Source organism: Mirounga leonina, unplaced genomic scaffold (genome assembly GCF_011800145.1).
Source record: "Mirounga leonina isolate KUSES-001 unplaced genomic scaffold, KU_Mleo_1.0 Mir_94, whole genome shotgun sequence".
Lineage (NCBI taxonomy): Eukaryota > Metazoa > Chordata > Mammalia > Carnivora > Phocidae > Mirounga > Mirounga leonina.
The window spans coordinates 17,238,159-17,262,164 of NW_023270855.1; the positions used below are offsets into that span (position 1 = coordinate 17,238,159).

A 24,006-nucleotide genomic window follows, 5' to 3' on the forward strand; every position below is an offset into this window, starting at 1 on the left:
GAATCTGAGGTATTTGATACAATCTTTATGACAGGATTGGAGAGAGGAATGGGAGAATGGTGAATGATGGGATTGGGAGCGTAGTAGGGGTCTGACCATGCAGAACATTGAAGACTAATTGAAGATTTTTGTCATTATCTTAAGAGCAAAGGAAAGTCATTGGTGGGGGTTGGGGAGGGTGGTCATCATAGGGAAACAGTATGAACAGATATGCACTTCAAATATCATCCTGCCTGTATAGTGGTCAAAAGTTTGGAGAGGGAGCCAATGGACACAGAAAGACCAGTTAGCATGAAAGTGGCCGAGCCAAATGATCACAGTACAGAGCAGTGGGTAGATCCAGGAGATACATAGGCAATCGTATCAACAGAATTTAGTCATGGATTGAGCATGGGGAAAGCGAAAAAGTTAGGTTTTTGGCCTGAGTACTTGGATGGCTACTATTGCTGAAAATCACTTAACTGTAGGTACAGTTGAGGAGTGGGGCAGGGTGTTGGACAGATTGGGAAGGGGAAACTTATTCACTTTTGAAACACTGAGTTTGAAATATCCTTCAAACATTAGGAGAGGAGATGTCAAGTAGGAAGTCATAAATAAAAAGCATCAGATATATGGAGAATTCTGGGCTAAAAATACCTTGAGGTCATGTGTCTGCACATAACAATCAAGCCTGACGTGTAAGACACATTTGAGGGACAGTAGAGAGGGACAGAAACCTAAGATTGAGTCTGCAGACAACTCCAGAGTCCAACAAGTTCGGATGCCATATTTTCCTCTTGACAGAATTGTAAGGCAGCAGATTTTCAATTTATTTCAATTACTGCTTTTTAGTTTACACATATTCAATTGTTTTATACATATAATATTGTTTCCCCCTATTGTATGTTTTGATCACATATCTTAAAGTTTCTAAACATGATCTCAAACTTACCTTTCTTTAGCATTTCTAAGATAATGTGGAGTGAGAGAATAAAAAAGCATATACTAATATATATTCTAATATACTAATATTCTAATATACTAATATAGATTCTGAGTCTGAGTTTTAGAGCCAGACAGCACTGGGTTTAATTTCCAGCTCTAGCCCATGCTGGTTACACTCACCCCATTATTTAACCATGTTGTGCCTTAATTCTACAAACAGAAGATTGAGTTTCAGAGGTAAATGTGATAATGTATGTAAAGTGCTTAATACACATAAAACACTTTGCAAAAATCACAATTTTTAATAGATTGGGTGTCCCAATTACTCGCTGGCCTTATTTGAAACTATAGTATATTGGACATTTTCTTGAAAATTGACATTTCTACATTGTTCTAAAAACAATCAAATGAATACACATTCATCTTAATTTTACATTTATCATTAAGCACTGAATTTATTGGCAAATTACATTTTGTAGCTGTTGCTATTAAATGGTCTATTTGTAAGTATAGTGATTCAAATAAAAATACTTTATTTATATGTCATTTATACTTTATTAATTTATGCTTAATTTATAGATATTCCAGGATGCTTAATTTATAGATATTCCAGGATCAGCAACTGGAGGTAAGGCTGATTTATAAATTCTGATTCTTCTTGTCTGGATAGAAAAGAACACAAACATTTTTAGAGTACATGAAGTTGAACTTTTATTTGGAAAGTTGAATTTCTTGTATAATGAAAATATTTTTAAACCATACATATTCATAAGCATAATACAAACACCACCTACAATACAAACACATTTTAATAAAGTTCTATTGTATTAATCTAAGCCAAAAAAAGAAAAGTAATCGGGTGAACCAGTTCTACATACCTTTTATCTCTTTTGATGATGTAATCAAACAATTTAAGACACAAAACAAAGTAAGCTTTGGCTCAACCCTACTTATTTCACTATGGGAACACTAGGATATATACTACCACAGATTACAAACCCAATCCCTTTATAATCAATTTAAAATTGTTACAAGAATCATATCTTAATGGCATGTAAACATATTTAGGGCTTCAATTGGCAATTATGTTTTAAATGCTTAGAAAAACACACCAACATTTCTCATTATTGTTCTCTCTTTATCTCATCTCTTCCATGAATACAAAATAGGAAAAAAATATTATTTGAGACTTCCAGCATAATTTCATTGTGCTTTACACTTTTATAAACATGGGTACATCTAAAATATCAGATGCCTTTATACTAATAGAATAATCCACCAAATTCACATTTTCTACAAATACACATGCAAAATCAGTGAAAAACACTTTTGTATAGCAAAGACCCTGCTTAATTGTTTTCTGATTAATAATTTTGATGGCATGTGCAAATCATACTGCTCGCTGAACAGTAGATTTTATTTCCTGCAGATTTGTTTTTCTATAAAAATATATTTATGTGCTCACAGGAAAGAAGTTGAGTTGGTATGTGTGGGGTGGCTTTTGATACATCGTTAGATTAAAGGTTTGTTTATGAAGTTAAAAGGCATCTTAGCTTTTATCGTTTTCAAATTTTTCTTCATAAAAAAGAACACCCTGTGACAAAGATAAGGTAACTGAGATAATCATTAGCACTTTATAGTTGAGACAGTATGAAGCAAAGGGGTCAAGCAACGTGCCTAAGGTTTATGTACAAAATCAGTGCTGGAACCAGGAAGAGAACTTGGATTTTCCCAACCCTTGGACAATTCTCTAGGAACTCATTCCCACCAACAATCCTTGAGATTATATACAATCTATTACATTAAAATAACATTGACAGTTAACAGAGAAAGTTAGTTACGAACCAATTCCTTCCGCACTGAAGATTCCCAGTAGAAGCCAAATGATATTAAGAAAAGGTATGAAGAATAATAGCAAAAGGCAGTGATAATGCAATGTCATTTATCCTATCTGTGAGTTTTGGTCATTGAGAAAATATGAGCAGGAACATTCCTATTACTCAGACTGCTAAAGGGAAACATTGAAGTCTAGGAAAATGAAACACTTCAGTACTTGCATTAACTTCTAACTTAAAGATTATCAAATTTATAATAAATCTACACCCTAATGCTTTTTGGAGATTATTTCCAACCTGCATGATTTTCTTAAAACCTTTTTGGTTGATGACAAAGAAGAGGAACTAGAAAAACAGCAGAACTACACTCAGAAGTCCTAACCTTGGCCTCATCAGTAGCTGAGTACCAGGAATTCCTCCCAGATAAGTCAAAACATGATGATTCTTCCTCCAGAAAAGTGCTTTAGAAATCAGATGGGGATGAAGCTCAAGGTGCACTGCTGGATGTGTGGATCCTCATACATAGGGTGAGGACCAAGATACCTTCCCCTTTGGAAACCCTTTCTTCGGGGAGTTTGGTCAAATCCTGAGCCCATGACACATTGTTTTAAATCATTCTTTTGCTGCCTATATATTTTGGAGGACACACAAGGTTTAAAATGACAATTAGATACTCCATGTGGATTCCTGCATTGACCATTATAAAAACATCCCTAATCTTGGTCCACAAGAAATACAGTGGGCTGCATAAATCAAAGTCAGGATTTAACAATATATGGCCACAGCTACAGTTCAAAAAATAAAGGAAAATCTGTGAGTCACTTTCACTTAAACATAATTAAGAATTTCATGGTAGGGTTAACAAATGTTTCCATAAAGTGAGAAGTTGAACACTGAATTTTACTGGCATTCATGCACAGTCCTTCATAATATTTTTAAACCATTTTCATGTACAATTTTAGAAGGACTAGTAGCCCACACGCCAGGAAATTAATTCCCTGAATTTGTACTGACTTTGACAGAAGAGCAAAGAGAGCCCACCCTGAAGATGTTTAAAATGTGAAAGGCAAACATATGTATGGAAATTTCTACCGTAAACAGTTCTTTTTCCTTTTGGGGGCCAGGGTAAGAATGTACTCAACAATAAAAACTTATTTTGAAAAATAGGAAAACATTTCCAATATTTATATGATATTTTATTTTGAGACTGTCGCCGAAAGCAATATAAGAACAAAATCCAAATGCTCTATACAAAGTCTTCAGTTTTGGAGCTTCATGCTATTGGCATGTTATCTCACTATATACTCTAGCTGTACAGACATGCCTGTTAATGTTCTTTTTCTCACTTCAAAATAAAACACATCCATATTTTAAATTGTGTAAATATTAACATAATATGTACAATGCATTCATGAAGTATATGCGAGCATACCATTATATAAACACAGAAAAAGGGTAAAAGCAGTCAATTTAGAAATGGAGATATTAACTAGGTTTAGCTATTAGGCTCTAGCATCATGGATAGCTTGGCCTGTTCTTTCATAAGATAACCTTCTGACCACCACTTCTTTGCAGCTGAATTTAGTCCAAGGAAAAAACCAAAAAAGAAAAAAGAGAAGATGGTTCTAGATGTCAGAACTGATAGACATAAAAAAAATTCATGTTGAAACTGAAAAAGTTAGCATTCTATTTTAACCTGACCATCTGTGGGCAAACAGGCGCTCAATAAATACGAGTTGATTGTTCACCTAAGACTCCTGCTACTAACAATTTAAATAATAGATTTAGACTGTATATATTCAATGAACTGCTTTAATAAGACATTCATATTCCTCTTTACATTTTAAATAACCAGTTTGCTTACCATCTTTTTACCTGTAGTGAAGCAAAGTCGCTAAGACAGTTCTCAGAGACTGAATACAAATGTGCACACAGAGAAAAACCCACAAGGTAGCAACAACTATGCAAACACAGTGAACAGTAAATCCAGGCAAAAATGGAGTACACTGAATTGATACTTTGGGTTCAGTTGAGGTGAATCTAAATACAGGATATGTTTTGTGTTCTGAATTTTCAGCACCTGAAAAACAAAACAAAACAATATAGGCCTATAGTGCTTGGTATTTTATTTTTTCAAGGCAGCGCTATTTTTCTCAACATAATTGCAAGATGTTCAAATTCTGGATGAAATCTTTTGCCAATACGTTTCTATTCCTACGTGAAAGTTCTTGCTCCCTTGAACAGATAAATATGGAAGGTTGGTATGAACCACTGATGTTGTTTACATGGGATACATTTATGCTCGGAGTGGAAATGTTGCTGTAGAACTTCCATTGCTTTCAACAGATCCTTTCTCCTTAGATCCAGCATAAGCACCGATAAATGATCCATCTTCATTGAACAGACCGTGGTCGCCTTCTCCATACTGGACTAAGCTGTCGGCACTTTCTGTGGCCTGCATATCCCTGGTAAGGGATCGAAGGCTTCCTTTGAGAGGTTTTTCATCACTGTCACTACAAAACAAAGAATCGTTCAACAAAATCTGAGATATTCACATAAAGCAAGACTCATGCAGTGGTGCTAATAGGTCTTAAAATTTTCAAGACATTCACATTAGCATTGCAGACACATAAACCCTAAATGACCCCTTCACAAATAAATGCTTAAAAAGTCATAACCAATTTGCGTCACACTGAGTAATTGAGAAACTGTTTTCTATTATTCACAATACTTCTGCTTCCCTTTAAAATTGGGAGGTTTGAGACATGCAGACATTCAGTCTGCCGACCTACATAGAGGATAATGTTATTCCCTCTGAGTTCATGAACTTTTGGAACTCCCAGTCATCAAGTCTTGATCTTTTGTCTTTACCTTTGATTCTGTACATACCCCTAAATCCTTCCCCAAATTTCTCTTTTGATTAGGGTAATCAGTCAAATTCTGTTTCTGGTAACCAAAGAACTTTCTTTGATATAGTTTATAAACTCAAGTTTATTGAAATTTTTTAAAGATGGCTGGCATTTTTAGAACCTAAATACTGCAAGTATCCTAAATTTATGGTTTGGGTTTTATTCTTCAACAAAAATAACTCTTGAGTTAGTAAAATGTCTATAAAATGATATGGTCATCTAAATTTCTGGATCAAGATTTGTTTTTAAGAAAGAGAAAGACATGTATCATATGATCTCACTGATATGAGGAATTCTTAATCGCAGGAATCAAACTGAGGGTTGTTGGAGTGGGGGGTGGGCTGGGAGGGATGGGGTGACTGGGTGATAGACACTGGGGAGGGTATGTGCTCTGGTAAGCGCTGTGAATTGTGCAAGACTGTTGAATCTCAGATCTGTACCTCTGAAACAAATAATGCAATATATGTTAAGAAAAAAAAAAAAAGAAGAAGAAGAAGAAGAAGGTAGCGGGAGGGGAAGAATGAAGCAGGGGAAATCGGAGGGGTAGACGAACCATGAGAGACAATGGACTCTGAAAAACAAACAGGGCTCTAGAGGGGAGGGGGGTGGGAGGATGGGTTAGCCTGGTGGTGGGTATTGAGGAGGGCACATTCTGCATGGAGCACTGGGTGTTGTGCACAAACAATGAATCATGGAACACTTCATCTAAAACTAATGATGTAATGTATGGGGATTAACATAAGAATAAAAAAAAAAGTAAAATTAAAAGATTTGTTTTTAAGTACTAACTACTATCAAACTCTAAATGTGTACATCCAATTAAATGATTCATAAAATTTTAACAAGGATGAATTTGGCCAAAAAATATATATATATAATTAGAATGTGATTAGCACTGTGCAATTTTAGGTAATCAATGTTGTTCATCAGATAGACCCATCTCTCAGCCTCCTGGGAACAGGGCAGGGTGGCATTTCTCTGTCTTTCCCGAGTTATACATTGTCATGTGACTTGCTTTGGTGCAAGAAAAGTGAGCAAAAGGGGCATGTGTCACTCTGGAGCCCATGCTCAATTTGCTCTGTTCTATTTCTCCCGCTGTGGTGCTCCTGGATGCTCATCTCCCAGCTAGCGCTCCTCAGGGCTCAAGATGAACGGAGCCATCTGTGTGGGATACATAACTTGAGAAAGAAAACGATTTTGGAGTTGTTTTTGACAGCAGCATAACCCAGGCTATCCTGACTCGTAGAGTAATTGGCTCCTGACATGGGATGCTTATAGGTACAGAAACACAAAACAAAAACAAAAATATGGCATTAGCTTAGGGACCAGGCAACAAGTAGTGAAGAAACTATTACCAGAAGCTGGAAGGATGACAATTCATGTCATGAGCGAGAACAGCATCCAGTAAAACTGTCTCCTGGGATAACTTGGAGATTAGATCATTTTCTGGATGAACATGCAGTTTTGGGAAAAGACGATGGGAAACATTAAGGGATTAAAGAGATTTAATTAAATTATTAATAAATAATTATATTAACGGGATGCCAGGTGAAATAGTGCAGGGGGTGATTTTATCTTTCTTTTTGTGTGCAATGCCAGTTTTTTTAAATTAAAATATAATGTATTATTTGTTTCAGAGGTACAGGTCTGTGATTCATCAGTCTTACACAATTCACAGCGCCCACCATAGCACATACCCTCCCCAATGTCCATCACCCAGCCACCCCATCCCTCCCACCCCCCTCCACTCCAGCAACCCTCAGTTTGCTTCCTGAGATTAAGAGTCTCTTATGGTTTGTCTCCCTCTCCAGTTTCGTCTTGTTTCATTTTATCCTCTCTTCCCCTATGATCTTCTGTCTTGTTTCTCAAATTCCTCATATCTGTGAGATCACATGATACTTGTCTTTCTCTGATTGACTTATTTCGCTTAGCATAATACCCTCTAGTTCCATCCACATTGTTGCAAATGGCAAGATTTCATTTTCTGATGGCTGCATAATATTCCATTGTATATATATATATATATATATATATATATATATATATATATACACACACACACACACACACACAACATCTTCTTTATCCATTCATCTGTTGATGGACATCTAGGCTCTTTCCATAGTTTGGCTATTGTGGACATTGCTGCTATAAACATTGGGGTGCAGGTGCCCCTTCGGATCAGTACATTTGTATCTTTGGGGTAAATACCCAGTAGTGCAATTGTTGGGTCATAGAGTAGCTCTATTTTCAACTTTGTGAGGAACCTCCATACTGTTTTCCAGAGTGGCTGCACCAGCTTGCATTCCCACCAACAGTGTAGGAGGGTTCCCCTTTCTCTACATCCTCGCCAACATCTGTCGTTTCCTGACTTGTTAATTGTAGCCATTCTGACTAGTGTGAGATGGCATCTTTTTAAAGAGGCAGCAGGGTGTAGGGAATGAGTTTTTGAACAAGGCATTATCATAGTTTTCTTGCCTATAAAATTGAACTATTAATATTTGTCTTTCAAATATATTTTGAACAGTTGCCATAGGCCCCTAATGATTCTTGCTTCATGGAATTTGAGCCACAATTTGTAAATTTGTAAAGTTCTTTCTTTCAGTCTCTCTTCTTCCCTTCCTTTTTCCTTCTCTCCCTCCTTCTCTCCCCTCTTTCCTTCCTTCTTCTTCCTCTAATGATCCTTATTCTGAAAGAACTTGAAGTGATTAATCAAGAAATATAAAAATATAAAGAGCTTTGATTAAGTGGAAAAAATAAGAATTAGTATAGAGCAAAGTAGAGCCTATAATGAGGCTCAGGTGTACATCGGTTAACCCAGAACAGCTCATCATAATGCTCTATGTCATTGATTATAGTAATGGATCCAGGGATGGGCCAGTTAGAGTCAATCAGGTCTCTTTTGCGATATGAATTTGGCCTCCTGTGTGCTAAAGGCTGTATAAGCCCGAGCGTTGCAAGCTCTCTTGCCTGCAATATACAGAGGACCTGACGGAAAACAAGGATGTCCCAAACAGGAGGGGCTAAGAAACAGAGATGGTGGTGGAAGGGGTAAGATGGTGAGCAACAACAAGAGAATGGGAAGTTGAATGCATCCTCAAGCGCTACCCCACTCCTCCAGATACCAGGCAATTCCTCCCAGGTATGACATTCTTCTCCACCTTAAGTTTGGTCATGCTCCACCCAGTAGTTTACAGTAACACAATCCATTTCATTCTTTACAGCCTATCTTATCTCTTTGGATGATCCATTATCAGCATCCCTTCAAGGCAGACAGAGCTGCTCCCCTTTTTGCACTCTTAACTCTCTTTACCTAATTACAGTGATTTGCAGGGATAGGTTTTTTCCCTCTGCAGACTAGGATCTGTAACTCATTCACCTTTGTAAATATAGACAGTAGGTGCACAGAATACATGTTTACGGATATAAATTGGATACAACTTGGGCCATGCTGAAGACTTCAAGATGTTTTAATACTCCAAATAGATATTCACTCTAAATAAAAATAGTGAAATAGTGTCCTTTTGCATAGCACACAGAGCTTTAAGAAAAGTCTCCCAGCACACACGTCTACCTAGAGTGTGGCTACACACACCCCTGCACCTGGAGGTCAGCTGCTCTCTCTTAAGCAGGTCCTGTTTTTGCAAACTATTCTTTAAAAAGGCATTACAATATAGTAGTGTAACCTTTATTTTAAGAATAAATACTTGTTCGTTTTTGTATTTTTAAGCTTATAACCTGATCAGTACATGTTTTAATACATTTTAAAATGGAACACTGTCTACCTGTATTCACCAAAGGTTTCATCTTTTACTGACTGAACTTCTGGATCTGGATGCAGATCTTCCTTTTCTTTCACTAAAAAACAAAGAGGGGAAAGTAACACAAATAATTTTTAAAGACACACTAACTGTGTTGTTAAAGATGGATAATCAATGAGAACAGCATTGCTCCAATTTTTTGATACTAGTAAGTCAAGTTTTTTTCTTTGTGGTTGTATCTACAATCCATTAGTTACCTCCTTGTTTATGCAAAAAAGGGAAAATGATCTCCTGGATTCTCCTGATTTGTAATCAGAATTACAGCATGTTGCAGATCTTCATGTGGCTATTCAGTATTATGTGGGCAACAAGTCTTACTGGAAGAGTCAAACTTAGTTATGGTTTCTTAGTGGAGACCAAATTACTAGATACACATTTTACTATCCAAAACTTTTTGATGATGTCATAGGCTCCTACCAGATCTATGTCACTAAGCTAAAGTGATTAAAAGTCAACCATTTAGTTGTTCTCCTCTCTCTCTTACTCATAATTGCCTCAAAAATCAGAACATTCAGGTCTATAGTGACATTTTAAATTTGATTTATTCCTAATAGTGGGACACAGGGCAAGGGGGTTCTTGTTTAACTTTACTAGGAAAACTCAAACAAAAATCCTGATGTGAGAGGCGCCTGGCTGGCTCAGTCGGTTAAGCATCTGCGTTCAGCTCAGGTCATGATCCCAGGGTCCTGGGATCGAGCCCCACATCGGGCTCCCTGCTTCAACAGGGAGTCTGCTTCTCCCTCTCTCTCTCCCTTTGCCCCTCCCCCTGCTTGTACTCTCTCGCTCACTCGCTCTCTCTCTCAAAATAAATAAAATTAAAAAAAAAAATCCTGATGTGGGAAACAAAGGCAAAAGAAATGTAGCTTACATTAAAGTCTCCTTAGAGCTTACAGTCCACTGATAGATACCTGAAACATGGAGAACATGACCTTCCTCAAGGCACTCGTGGCTGCTTTAGAGCCTTAATGTTTAAAAGGAACCTTATCTTGGCAGCAGCTGGCCCCTCGAGGCCCTGAAAGCCTTGCTTCCAGATTCCTTGGAGATTTGTGCTATCCCTCATCCCCACAAATTAAAAAGTATACAATCAGTCACTGCTCACAATCCCAGTATAGCAATTTCTGCCCACAGGTCCTGTCCCATGAGCAGGGAAAGGGTTAAGGTCTAGGCAGGAGAGATAGGAGGCCCCTGACTCCCCTGACCAGGCTTGGAAACTATGCCTGGCAGGTGGAGATGCTGAGACAGAGCGGAACAAGAGATAAGGGAACAAACCAAGATGGCAGAAGACTCTCAAGGCCACGGGCTTCCCAGTCCGTTCTCAATAAAAGCCTGCCCCTAAAAGTCCTCAGTGGCAACCCTGTCGGGACCCCTCTCACTTTGAGAGCTTTTTTCTTTCCTTTCTGCTCTCACCTTCACTTAATAAACTTTCACTTCACTTCACCCATTTGTGTCTGTAAGATTCATTCTTTGACTCTGTGAGACAAACCCAGCAACCCTGTAATGATCCTTCTTCATGGCATCTTTTACTATTACTTGCAGAGACCTAAGGGATTCTTTTAGTTGTCCTATAATGTGAAATGCTGACTTTTTCTTTTCTTTTCTTTTCTTTTTCTTTTTTTATTATGTTATGTTAGTCACCATCATTAGAATTTGGAGAGGGTCACACTTCACAAGTGACTATTTGTTGGGGATCCTCAAAAAGGAATGCTATATGTCTTTAAATTTTCCAATTAACTAGGATGTTTAATCACTGAAAATCTAATTCATAATAATTCAGCCCTCATAGGAAAAAAAAGAGATCTATGATTGCATAAATTTCCATGCATAAATTGCATTAGATGTTGTAAAAATTTAAAAATTATGCTCTTCTTCGATTGTTCAATATACATATAGGTTCCCAATAAATATTTGTTAAATGAATAATAAGCCAATAAAAGAACTTCTCACTAATCTGAACATCATCAAACTAATAACAGTGGGATCTATATCTTTCCCCTTATATAAAAGCATCTTGAACACTAAGCAATAACAATAACAATAATAATAATAGCAACAACATAATATGTATATCTAAAAGATAAATTTGGAAGTTGAATTAAATTAAAGCCAACTGTTATATTAACTCTGATGGTTTTTATTTACATTTTATGTACATTAATTCAGGAGGCAGTGTATCTGATATATGTCATGATAATAAAAAATGCATTCCCAGCAATGATTAACTCTAGTAAAGCTGACTAGTGGAGACAGTACTATTAGAAGGTACTAGTGAAAACATTCTCTGGGTCACAAATAACATGACAAGGCATGCTGTAAATAGGTCCTTCCTCTTAAAATATGTGTGTGTGGTTTAGTGATCAGTGTTTAACATCTCTGATATTTTACAGGCAGAAAATAGAAGGCTGGAAGTATTATATGCCTCGTTAGACACTAGTAACCACCTGAAAATAATATTCTAGACCTTACATCCTTTGGTTAGTTAATACAGGATTTTTTTTTTCCCTCTCAGTACATTGCATATCTATTGTGCTACCATAAATTTGACTTAAATGTGTAATTTAAAAAATAAAAGATGTCTCTGAAGAATGCCTCCTAGAAAATACTATTTAATAAACTGAAAGTATATTACTATATTAAGAAACAGCTTTACCTGAGTACTTTCCACCTCTGTTCCTCTTCACAAAGCAAACAGTTAACAGTATTAGTGTGAGAAGAGCAATTGCACACATCAATCCAATAAACCAGCCTTGAGTGGAGATGTCATCGTATAAACCGGCGTATTCTGTTGTACAAAGAGAAGTCACACGTTGAATGCTAGAGACCGTCTTTGGGATTATACCCCCTTTGGGAAAATGAAACATCATTTTTAAACGAACAAAATAGCATCCGTTTTATTTTTCCTTTCAGTGACCCTAGAGGGAATGTGATTTAAAGGACATTTCATTGGAAGAATACTGATAAATCGTTCATTCTGTATTTAGAAAGGGCCCTCTCAAGTTGCATTTGACTCTGAGGATGAAAACCAAAAAGGGATAGTGGAGGCAGACTGAGTGAAACACAGAAGCAGCGCAAGCAAGCAAAAGCATAAGCTGCCTTGGTTATATGCAGATCGCCATGGAGTTTCTGCGGGTTTTACTCTGTTTTGGTTTTCTGTTTAGTTTTGTTATTAACATGTGTTAATTGGCAGGCGATATTTTTTTTAGTCAACTACTCTGGCAAAAACAATAAGGAATATGTTGGATCTTTGTGGAACATTTTTCATTTTGATAATTTTAAAATGCTATGATGAGCACTGGGTGTTATATGCAACTCATGAATCGTTGAACACTACATCAAAAACTAATGATGTACTATACGCTGGCTAAACTGAACATAACAATAATAAAAAAATGCTATGCCATAACAAACTGAAACTGTTATCTCTTAACTAATGTACTCCATATTTTTATCTTTAATACAGGAAGTATGTAAAATTAAATAATCTACAAGACAGATTTATTGTCTAAGAATGCCCCAAATACAATCTCACATCTCACCTCTCCCTCTTGTCTCAATTACATCTTCAAAAATGCTATTGTTATCAACCCAATTCTTAGTCAATAGGCGAACTATATGTTCAGCTCCCGGCTCAAATACCTCTACTGGGTGAGTCTTTTGAGTAAGATTGACTCCTTCTGGTATCTTCCCGATACTTTTACCTAAGAAATGTACACAGTTAAATCATATAAATCGTAATCATTGAAAAGCAGGACATGAAAAGAAAACAAACAAACAAACAAACAAACAAACAAAACACTGTTATTTGAGAAGAGAGCCATTTGCAGCATTTTTTTTCTCAGATAGCTTTTGAATTACTGGGGAGATCAAGAAAACCAACATTTCAAGATTTCCTTTCTTAATATACTGAAATGGAGGAAATGAAATGAATTTAATTCATGTCCTTTAAAGATGACGTACTTGTTGATGAAATGGTACTATAAATCTGCCTGATTACATGAATGGTTCAAAACCAAACACAGACTTCAAAAAAATTATACAGTGTCATTTTGTGCAATTTGAATTTTCACAGACCTAGCAGGAAACTAAACATGACCATTCTGGCTTATTTTTGAAAGCAAATGACATTATAATTTTAAATATCTATTACTTTTTTGTCTTGGTCTTCTCTATAAATATTAATGGAATAGTATCATAACAAGGTCATATATTAAATACTTGAAATTTGTAGAAACATAAGCAGGTTTATAGGTACATAAAGTACAGGTTTATAAGTACCTTTAAATGAAATGCACTGAGATTTTTTAAATATTATGAGACATTAATACTTTTAAAAAAGAAAGATGACTATATCAATATATTAACTGTAGAATCTCATAGTAGCAGATAAAAATGAGTTGAGTGTAATTAAATATACATTTAACTTCTGATGTTGCAACAAAACATGTAAAATATTTTTGTATTTGATCCATAGTTTTGCTGAGAATCAATTCAACATAATAAATGTAAATAATTACACTGAAAATAATATATGCCATGTTGAGAATATTAAAAGTTATGAAACCCTGTTTCAAATGGGTATATGCCACACATTAAAATCTGGTTATAACTTTTAACCATAGAATAGAAATTGATGATATAGTTACTGATAACAAAAGGGCTTCATTAAAAAATGTCACCATGGGAGAAATAAGGCCAATTATATTAGTTGAACAAAGCCTTTAAGATTGAGCACCACTGAAATAGAACACAATTAATTTTGACTTTGGAAAACAGAAATATTAGTATAACATTAAATAGTGCAAGCTTTTGAAAAACAGTGCAAAGCAAGTGTTCTGTTCAAACCAGCAATGACACAAATATTTCTGATTAGCTCCATCATCTTCCCCCTCTTAGACTATGGAATGTGAGCCACCTCAAAATCAGTGACAACCAGAAAATAATAAAATAAAATAAAATAAATGCTGTGTATCAAATCCTATTTTCTGAATAAATGTCAGATGACCTTAAAATGTGCTATCTAGGCAGAGCAAGAAGAAGAAAGATACGCAGAAACAGATTCCAATTTGCACAAAAGTTATTTTTAGAGTGTTTAGTGATATCAAAATTTATCTCCTCAGTGAAAATATGTATTTTTCCTTTTCCAAAGATCATGCTGAAATCCAGTGGCAAAAGAGATTATTATAGTTTCTTTCCTGCAAATATGGCGAGATATGCCTACAGAAGAGAAAGCAGTGTCAACGGGCAAAGGGGCAGTAGCTGAAAATGCAGAATTCTGAAAAAGAGCACAAACATACTAGTAAGGAACATTTTCAAATTCCTGAGACATAGGGCAGTGAAGAACTAGGCTGTAAGACACTCAAGCACATTAGCTGCATCTTTAATTTGCAATGGAGATGCAGCATCATTTATAAAACAACACAAACAGCATTTTCCATCTGATAAAAACAGTTTTTCCAACATGAAGGCGACCAAACTGAGATTTTCTAAATACTTCCATATATGCATATGGTAACTATAACTATTGTAAGAGAATTTTATGAATTTTTTTTCTTACCTGCTGCAAATTAGCAATAATGGGATTAGCATATCTCATGCATATTATGGTTTTGGTTCTAACAAAATAGCAACCCTCTCCATTCCTTAAACCCTGTTTTGAAAAATACAGAAGTCGCATATTTAGATTACTACTCTTCTGACTTCTTTTCTCTGTATTGAACACCTGATGCCACTTTGAACTCTTGAGAAATAAGATCCTTTTAGTTACTAAAACGTTTTCAATCATCATCTTTAAATCTCTCTTTTGAGTAGGTAAATGAGTTCTTCATTTCACTTGGTGTCTCATTTGTCCTTGGGAACAATGTGCGGGTTTCTTGGAAGAAACTCTTTGAGTATACATACTTTTCCCATAAAGGGGAGTTTTGAGTACTTCGGGTATCTAAGGAAAACGTAAGTCCTTCATTAGGTAGACACAGTAGGGACAATAAGAAGGAGAAACAGACAGTAAAGGTCAGAGCATAACCATTCACACACAAACCCTGCTTTGACAGTGATTCACATACACTTGAATACATTTTATAATAATATACATATTTTATAAGTGACAACTTAGTTTTTTTCATTACTATTTTCTTTTTCCATTGATTGACTCAATCTTTTTTTTTCTAATCTAAAATTTAAAAACCCATCCAGGGCAGCGTCTGACACATAGTACACGATAAGCAAATGATTCTATCTGCCTTCCTGCCATCTCCTTTTCCTTGTTCCCTCCATCAAATATCCTTCTAGGTCTGATCCACTTGAATCCAACACAAAGCCCTCTTTTTTAACTTAGGAGTATGTGCAGCAGTTCCTCTGATTCATTTCCTTTTTATGCTCTGCCTTCTTAATTTTTCTCCTTTTAAGTTCAGCAAGAACATTGCTAAAATCATAATTGTCGAAATAATTTGGGAAGGGAAACGGGTCTGGGTTGGAAAAAAACAAAACCAAACCGAAAAGTGCAATTGAATTTGGAGAATTCTACAAATTAAATCAGAGGTTGATGGGCCATTTCCAAGCCAGTATTTGGCATCAACCGGTAGACAGTAAAATAAAACTGCTACATAAATATATATATATATATATATATGTATATATATATATAAGCCAAGACATGGAAGAGGAATGTATTAGATCATTGTTACAAAACGTCCACCAGGGCAAGAGGCAAATATCTTTCTGTATGTAAACACTTCCAAAAGAAAAATATCCCTCTAGTAACCTTATGAATAACTTCATGACCTTATGTACTCCTATTTTAATTAAGTAAAATTATAGTTCCTGACCTTACATACACTGAGGCTATAGTTTCACTGCTGTTGTGTAGAAATCCATAAATTGAGTCAATGTGAACTTTACAAACAAGAGAAATAAATTCTGTATCTATATCAGTGAAAAACAAAAGGTCAGACAGATTGAGATCACAATCATTTCTAATTTACAATGACTAGCTTGGTACACTCCCTTCAGAGCAGTTTAAAAAACAGCATACAGAAGCCTCCTGCACTTACCCCCTTCTCCTAACGTGGAGCTTTCCTCTGTGACTGGTTTTCCGCAGCCCTTTGAAGTACAAGCCCTCAAGTAGAATTTGTACTTGGTAGTTGCATTGAGGTTTGAGAGACGCCAGCTGGGCTTCAATGGAGTTGTAATGTTGATATCATTCAGTTCTCCAAGTTCATAGGTGTCATTTACTAAAGAAATAAACAGGAACAACAGTGCCTCAGATTTCACAGCCTTAACAATTCACGTTCTGTTGTCCCTTATTTTTGATTCTGTGTTTGGAATTCATGTCCTCAAAGTCTAAAACTCTCTGTGATTTCAGTTCCCTAATTTCCATTGTGAGATGATGCTTAGATGTGAAGAACTGTTGGACATGGAAGGCACCATGATTAAAAATGACTTGATTTCCTCTAAACATGCTGTTTTCACCCAAATGGCACAGCCGCACAAGAGCAGAGTCTATTCTGAGTAGTGGTCCAAAGATAACTCTTTAATGTTCTTAACACAACCTGCCTACACCAGCGGGCTACTCACAGAGGATTCTACAAACAGTACATTTAGGGTTGAGACCAGAGCACGTGTCAGACACAAAGAGGCAGTGCAGTGTGGAAATTATGTGAGCTTTGAATTTCCGTGACATCATTTACTTACTCTTTTCTTTAGCATGTTTCTTAATTCTCAAGGCGACTCATATGTAAGTATTAAATATACGTCTTCTGGTACCTACTGATTCTTCTTCTAAAACAGGGATTGCCAAGCCTTCCTGAAAAGAACTAGACTGAATATTTCAGCCTTGGTGAGCCACACCATCTCTGTCTCAGCTACTCAGCTTGGGCCACTGTAGTGAGAAGGCAGCTACAGACAAATGTAAATGACATGTATGGCCTATTTATGAAAACAGGCCACAGGCTGGATTTGGTCTGCAAGCCGATTTACAGACCCCTTTGTTGTAAGGAAGTATGCCAGCTTATAAACCGTGATCATTAGAATCTCAGCAGAGCAAAACAAATACTCAACCAAAAATGAAGTATTAACAGGTGAATCCAGGGGCACCTGGGTGGCTCAGCTGGTTAAGCATCCGACTCTTGGTTTCAGCTCAGGTCATAATCTCATGGGTCATGGGATCCAGCCCTGTATGGGGCTCTGCACTCTGCATGGAGTCTACTTGGGATTCTCTCTCCCTCCCTCTGCCCCTCCTGCTCAATGTTCTCTCTCTCAAATAAATAAATAAATAAATAAATAAATAAATAAATCTTTTTAAAAAATAGGTGGATACAATTCAGATATCTACTTACTTATCTGATACTGTAATAGATAGCCAGTTAAGTTTCCATTCAATTTCTTAGGTAGTCCCCAGGTTAAAGTGGCAGTGTCTTTATCAACTTTGATGACCTTGAGAAAAGCTGGTTGTTCAGGTACTAGAAAACATAAGACCAAGAAGATAATTGGTAAATTTCTTTAAAAAAAAAAAGCTCCATTAGATTCCAGTTTTCCAAAGAAATTGAGAAGCTAACTCATATGAAGTACATATTTATTAACTACTAATAAGGAGGTAAATGTTTAATTTGGCCATTGGATAATTCCCATTGTTGGCATTATTCTTCACTGTTATTCTTACCTCCTTCTGGTGTTTGAAATATATAAGGCTCACTCTCTGGACCAGCTCCTTTGGAATTATAGGCTAAGACTGTTAAGTGAAATTCACTAAAGGCATCTAGAGAAGGAACCATTCCATAGTTTCTTTGTCCTGAAAATCTCAGAGTGTTTACTTCTTTGGGATGTGCTCTTCCATCCAACAGACTTTTTGTTTTCCACCAATTTACCTGCAATGGAAATAGGAACCCTTTAACACACCAACCATGGTGGCAGATTCTCTTCTAGCTTCTTCTAAGATCAGTTCTTATTTGTATTTAACATATTAATTCAGCAACAAGAAAATCTATGATAAAAACCTGATATCCTTTCAGATGTCCATGTACTCTGTCCTTTGGAATTGTTGACCAGGTAACTTTAACTAATGTGCTGTTTATAACATCCACCCCATGGATCACTGGAGCTGTATCAGGATCTGTTAAGCACATAAGAATGATGAGCTTTCAATACCCTCAAATGTGATTATTAGGATCCTTTTCAAAAGGTGATTTTTCATATTGCTTAATCTGAGCACAGCACTCTTATGAAATCAATTCTAAATAGAACCAAGAGAGTTTCTCATGACAGAGGAGTTTCAGAGCCCAAATAGGTTTCTAGGAGAAGATAGCTTATACCACACTGAGAAATGCAGGTTTCCAGGTGGATACAGTGTGGGCAGTGTAACTGGAACCAGTGGCCAGTGAAATATTCTGTGGGCATCTTGCCTTTAGAAGCAGATGAACTAAACAATATAACCAAAATTACTTGAGAGCTTGATCAGTCTATTAATAACAACAGCTAACATTAACTGAGCATATGCTATGTGTAGGCACTGTTCTGAGCAACTGGCTCACTGGACTGGCTCACATAATCCTTAGAACAACCCTATAAAGTGGTATTATTATCCCCATTCTATAGGGGAACTAACTACAGAGGAATAAACCAAATGCAGAGCAGCCAAGACTAATAATATCTTAGCTCACAGGGATATGCCCAGTGTAATTTTATTTGGGTAGAAGGATTTAGATAGCAGGTATATAAGGAGTTAGTAATTTCACATTCTCAACCTGTTTCCATTCTTGGATCAAAATACTACCTTGGATACTGGAAAAACAATGAGAATAACTCCTGTGTAGTGACATGGAATACACCATCTTTCCTTTTTTTAATCTATTTGTGGCAGTTATTATGGTATAAGAATTTAATAATGAGCGTATCACTAATACTTCAAAACAGTGTGTGTGTGTGTCTGTGTGTGTGTGCGTGCATGCACAGCGTGTACGTGTGTGTTTGTAATTCTATAGACAAATCTCAGTCTGTATCTCATCTGCATTAGGAAGGTTCCCAAAATATAACTGAGGCCAGGGATGACATCAGGTGGCTGTTAGAAAGTCTCTGACAAGTAAGGACAAATGTAACTGGAAACATGACAGTTATGCTGCTTAACTATTTGTAGTGATGAGTACTGGTCTTTGATTTTTCATATAGAAATAGCTTTACTGAGAAATAGAATAAAATTAAAACTTTTAACATAATTCCTTACCACTCTATAATGATTGGCTATCCTGCAGTCAACCTTAAATTTCTTATATCTCCCACAGCTAGTACATTCTCTTTGCATGTAGTAGTTGCTCAAAAATGGTCATCAACAGAAATGCAATATACTTGAAAGAAATTGCTCTTGAAGTGCTTAGCAGTTTCAGGCACATCACTTACAGTCTTCTCCAGAATAGAGAATCACTGACTGAGGCTCAGGGCCGGAGCCAAGGTGATTGATGGCTTGGACTTGGACATCATAAGGAGCATAGACAGTAGGCGTCATCACCCGCAAGGTGTGGTTTGTGACTGTTTCTTCTTCCCACTCCACGGGGGCTCCCTGTGGCTTCCAGGTGACTCTGTACTCCAGCCCTGGTCCATTCTGCTCCATGGATTTCAAAGGCTAAGACAGAAGGCAAGACTCATGTAGTGTGATCACAGATAGGCTGAGTCAGAGATGGTGGCAAGCCACTCCAAATGGCAATAAGAAACACCACAATAGAGGGATCCTGTCTTGGAAGATTTTAAATCCCCCTCTTTGGTTTAGAAACACTTGTGAAAATTTTTGTCTTTCTGTAAGTTTAGGTTTGAAAGTTAGTCCCTCACCTCCCTAAGCAGTAAGAAGCCCACAATTTAGATGCCTTGATTATGCCCTTGTGATTAAATCTCACTGTTCATATATGAAAGAATTTACTAAGAAATTCCACAGAGGATTTTTGTTTTTGTCTATGCTTTCCTCTATACTCTACTTTTTTACTCCCAAAGAACTGGAAGATACAGAAAGGACATGATCATGAATTGTATGGTTGTGAAAGAGATTTCCTGTGACTTTTCAGTCAGAACTCTTTCTACCTGACTCCATCCATCCTTCTCCATCTGCCTTCCAAGAGAAGAGAGAGATTGAGTAAATCTTTATTTCTGGATAATACGCATGTTATACATTAGTGCCTAGAAGATATAGCTCCTCTCTCTAATAAAATAATTCCCCAGCTTCTTGACTATTTCTTTAAGAGAGAGTCCTCCCCACTCCCTAACCCCATCCCCACTTCCACTTTCTTTTGCTGAAAATTTAATGAAGGAATTTCTAGTATAGGGAATTGGTTATTTCCACTTTAGTTTTTTAAATTAAGCAATATTTTAATTAAAAAAATTAATGTGATTTAAATCACCTGTTTCATTTCAAAAATGGGAATATGCATTCCAATGAATCATATAAAGACTACATAAAAAAATGTGACTTAAGTCCTAGATTATAAGGTTCATTTATATAAACAGTAATTTTGTCTATATATATATATGAGTAATTCAATAATATCATATATATCGGGGAGCCTGGGTGACTTAGTCGGTTAAGCATCAGACTCATGATTTCCACTCAGGTCATGTTTTCAGGGTCGTGAGATGCAGCCCCGCCCCAGGCCCTGCACTGGGGGTGTGGAGCCTGCTTAAGATTTTCTCTCTCCCTCTGGCCCTCCTCCCACTGCTTGCTCTCTCTCTCAAAATAATAAAATGAAATGAAATGAAATGAAATAAATAAAATAAAATAATGTCAAAAAAAATAATGTCATATACAATGTTTTCTTACAGAATTTGCAATGCTTCTTGACTCAATCTAAGTTACTAAAATATTTTTAGATGGACTGGTTGGAATTAGGTTGAAAATAATGCTGTACCAGGAAAACAATTTCAAGTCTATGCTAACTCCAAGGTGAATATTTAAATTAGCTACGAGAAAAAAAATCAAAACAAAACCTTTCTGAAATTTCACATCATTATTTATACTTTGCATTCTAAGTTTTGCACCAAGATAATTTTCACTACCATACAGATATAAATCCACCAGGGGCTTTAGCAGTGCCCAGATGAATCCGGCCACAAGCTTTTAGTTTCATACTGCAATCTGGAATTACAAATTTCTTCAGTCTCCACCAACAATAAATGAGTACAAATAAAATTATTCAATTTACACATGTTTTGTTCCAAGGAAAGGAGCTACATTTAATAAAACTCTCCTGTAAATTTTAAAATAAAACTGCCACCATAACTAACAATTTTAAGAAAAATCTTATCTAAATTACCAGGCCCTTTGGTGCCCAGACTCCGGAAGAAACAGCAGGAGAATTTTGTATTTGCTTTCAGACAACGGGCAACAAAATCACAGCAAATTCTTAAACAGGCCCCCAACAAAGATAGCAGACCAGAGGAGCCAAAGCACAGGTGGGAGTGGGGGTCTTCTTTTCATCACTGACTGAGCGCATCTGGGGAAGGTCATTAAAATGAGAGTCCCAGCATCTCTCTATGAAATGTAAGGCCGATACCATCCAGCTCCTGTCTCCCTTCTGAAGGAGTGCTGAGGATTAATGAGCTGATGTTGGTGGAACATGGTGTGCTTCTCTGAGGAACTGACCTGATAATTACATACTATTATTTTCAGCTAACCAGTTATATCATCTATCTTATGGAAATTGCTAGGGAACTTAAGAGAGAAAAAGACAGACACTCTACAAGAATGAGATATTAACATAATTTCAGATTATAAATTAAGCAATTATGAAGACAGTGTGGTAGCAAATATGTGTGGCCACAAATTCAAGGAAAGAAATTATATTCTTGAATATACTTAGATTCTGTGTATTACCAATTTTTTTCCAATTTTAAATTTGCAAAACTTAATTTCACTGAAGTGGGAAAAGTGGGTTAGTGTTGATATAAAAATACTGAGTGAAAAAAAAATCAGACTAAACTTTATACATCCTAAAATTCTTCCCAAAATCGTATCTGGAAAGAGGTTTAGAAATAAATTAGTATATTCCCACATAAATTCAAAAATGTTCTACATTTGGGGCGCCTGGGTGGCTCAGTAATTAGGCGTCTACCTTCAGCTCAGGTCATGATCCCAGGGTCCTGGGATCGAGCCCCACATCGGGCTCCCTGCTCAGCGGGGAGCCTGCTTCTCCCTCCCCTACTCCCCCTGCTTGTGTTCCCTCTCTCGCTGTCTCTCTCTCTGTCAAATAAATAATATGTAAAATTCAATGAATTTAAGGTTGGAAGTCTATTATTAATCAGAATGTCTGAATGGTAATCTATATTAAAGTAGGTTAAATTATTTGCTCATGAATATGTCCACAGAGAGGCGGAGAAACTTACCCATTGTTACAGAAGGAATTTAGAAATGACACTCAAAACAATTAAAGTTCTCTGAACAGATATAAAATTTTACACCAAATTCAAAGACAAAAGTCTATTTCATAACCTTTAATAGAAATATGTAAAGGGGTGAAAAGTGCAATTTGAAGTCCAAAGACACCTATGGTAGGTTTGTTGATTTCTAGTGGTATGGTGACAGGCAAGACGGCCTACCACCCTGACCTCAGTTCCTATATCTAGAAAAAGGCATTAATGACAAAGCTGTTCTCAGAAAAGAGCACACAAAATGCTTAATAGTGCTTAAAAGGAGTGGTTATTTATTTCTCAGATATCCTTCTGATATGCATAATATTTATTAGACCATGTACTAAAATTTAGGAAAGTTTTTCAGTATTTTTTGAACAAGAGACGATTTAGAATATTGGTTGTAAAAATACTAGGAATCTGAAACTTTTGATAATGGATTACAATTAAATCAACCTGTATAACCTTCCTTACATTATTTACCACTGTTTAACTATATCTCATAACATTCTAATCACAATGATCTGTAAAATATACAAATGAAATATATTTATAAAACATACAAATCTTAAATCTTTGTTCTGAAAAAATATTTTTCTATCATTACACTTAGCATGCAGACCTAAAAGAAAGAAAAAAAGAACACAAAGTAGTGTATAACACATTAGAGAATACACACCTCCCATTTTATAATCATTTCCTTGGGTTGAGAGGCTTGAACCCTTATGTTTTGTGGATTCTTGTCTGGAGCTGAAAAATTGTAAGTATTAAAATTACTTTTTGCAATTTTATGGTCCATAGATAAATCAGCATATCATCCCACCTCCCCCTAAATCAGATTTTTAAATAACTTTGATCGTATTCATTTATTTCTATCTGGCCCAGTTTGTAAAGACTTTTCACCAGCTTTATTGAGAGACAACTGACATAAAACACTGTGTAAGTTTAAGGTATACAATGTAATAGTTTCATATACGTGTGTGTGTTTATAGATCTGTGTGTGTACATATATATATATATATCTTCAATCTATAGATAGACATTTTATATTTATGTGTATATATTGTAAAATGATTACCACCATAAGGCTAGTTAACACATCCATGGCCTCACAAAGGCGGCTTTTAAATATATATTTTATTTAAA

The 24,006-nt window shown here is 36.1% G+C and overlaps 1 protein-coding gene across 1 annotated transcript in view; it reads right to left on the minus strand.

Annotated features, from left to right (window-relative positions):
• Positions 1–1,609: 1,609 nt before the first annotated feature.
• Positions 1,610–24,006, minus strand: part of CHL1 (cell adhesion molecule L1 like) — a 211,344-nt gene continuing 188,947 nt past the window's right edge. Inside the window, exons 19-28 of the mRNA XM_034996571.1 lie at positions 23,540–23,610; positions 19,870–20,092; positions 18,474–18,589; positions 18,140–18,344; positions 17,817–17,939; positions 16,533–16,712; positions 13,023–13,184; positions 12,137–12,268; positions 9,454–9,526; positions 1,610–5,272 (exon numbers count right to left, since the gene is read on the minus strand). Coding sequence (XP_034852462.1) covers positions 5,056–5,272; positions 9,454–9,526; positions 12,137–12,268; positions 13,023–13,184; positions 16,533–16,712; positions 17,817–17,939; positions 18,140–18,344; positions 18,474–18,589; positions 19,870–20,092; positions 23,540–23,610 — 1,502 coding nt within the window. The 3' untranslated portion in view covers positions 1,610–5,055. The remainder of the gene's footprint in view (positions 5,273–9,453; positions 9,527–12,136; positions 12,269–13,022; positions 13,185–16,532; positions 16,713–17,816; positions 17,940–18,139; positions 18,345–18,473; positions 18,590–19,869; positions 20,093–23,539; positions 23,611–24,006) is intronic.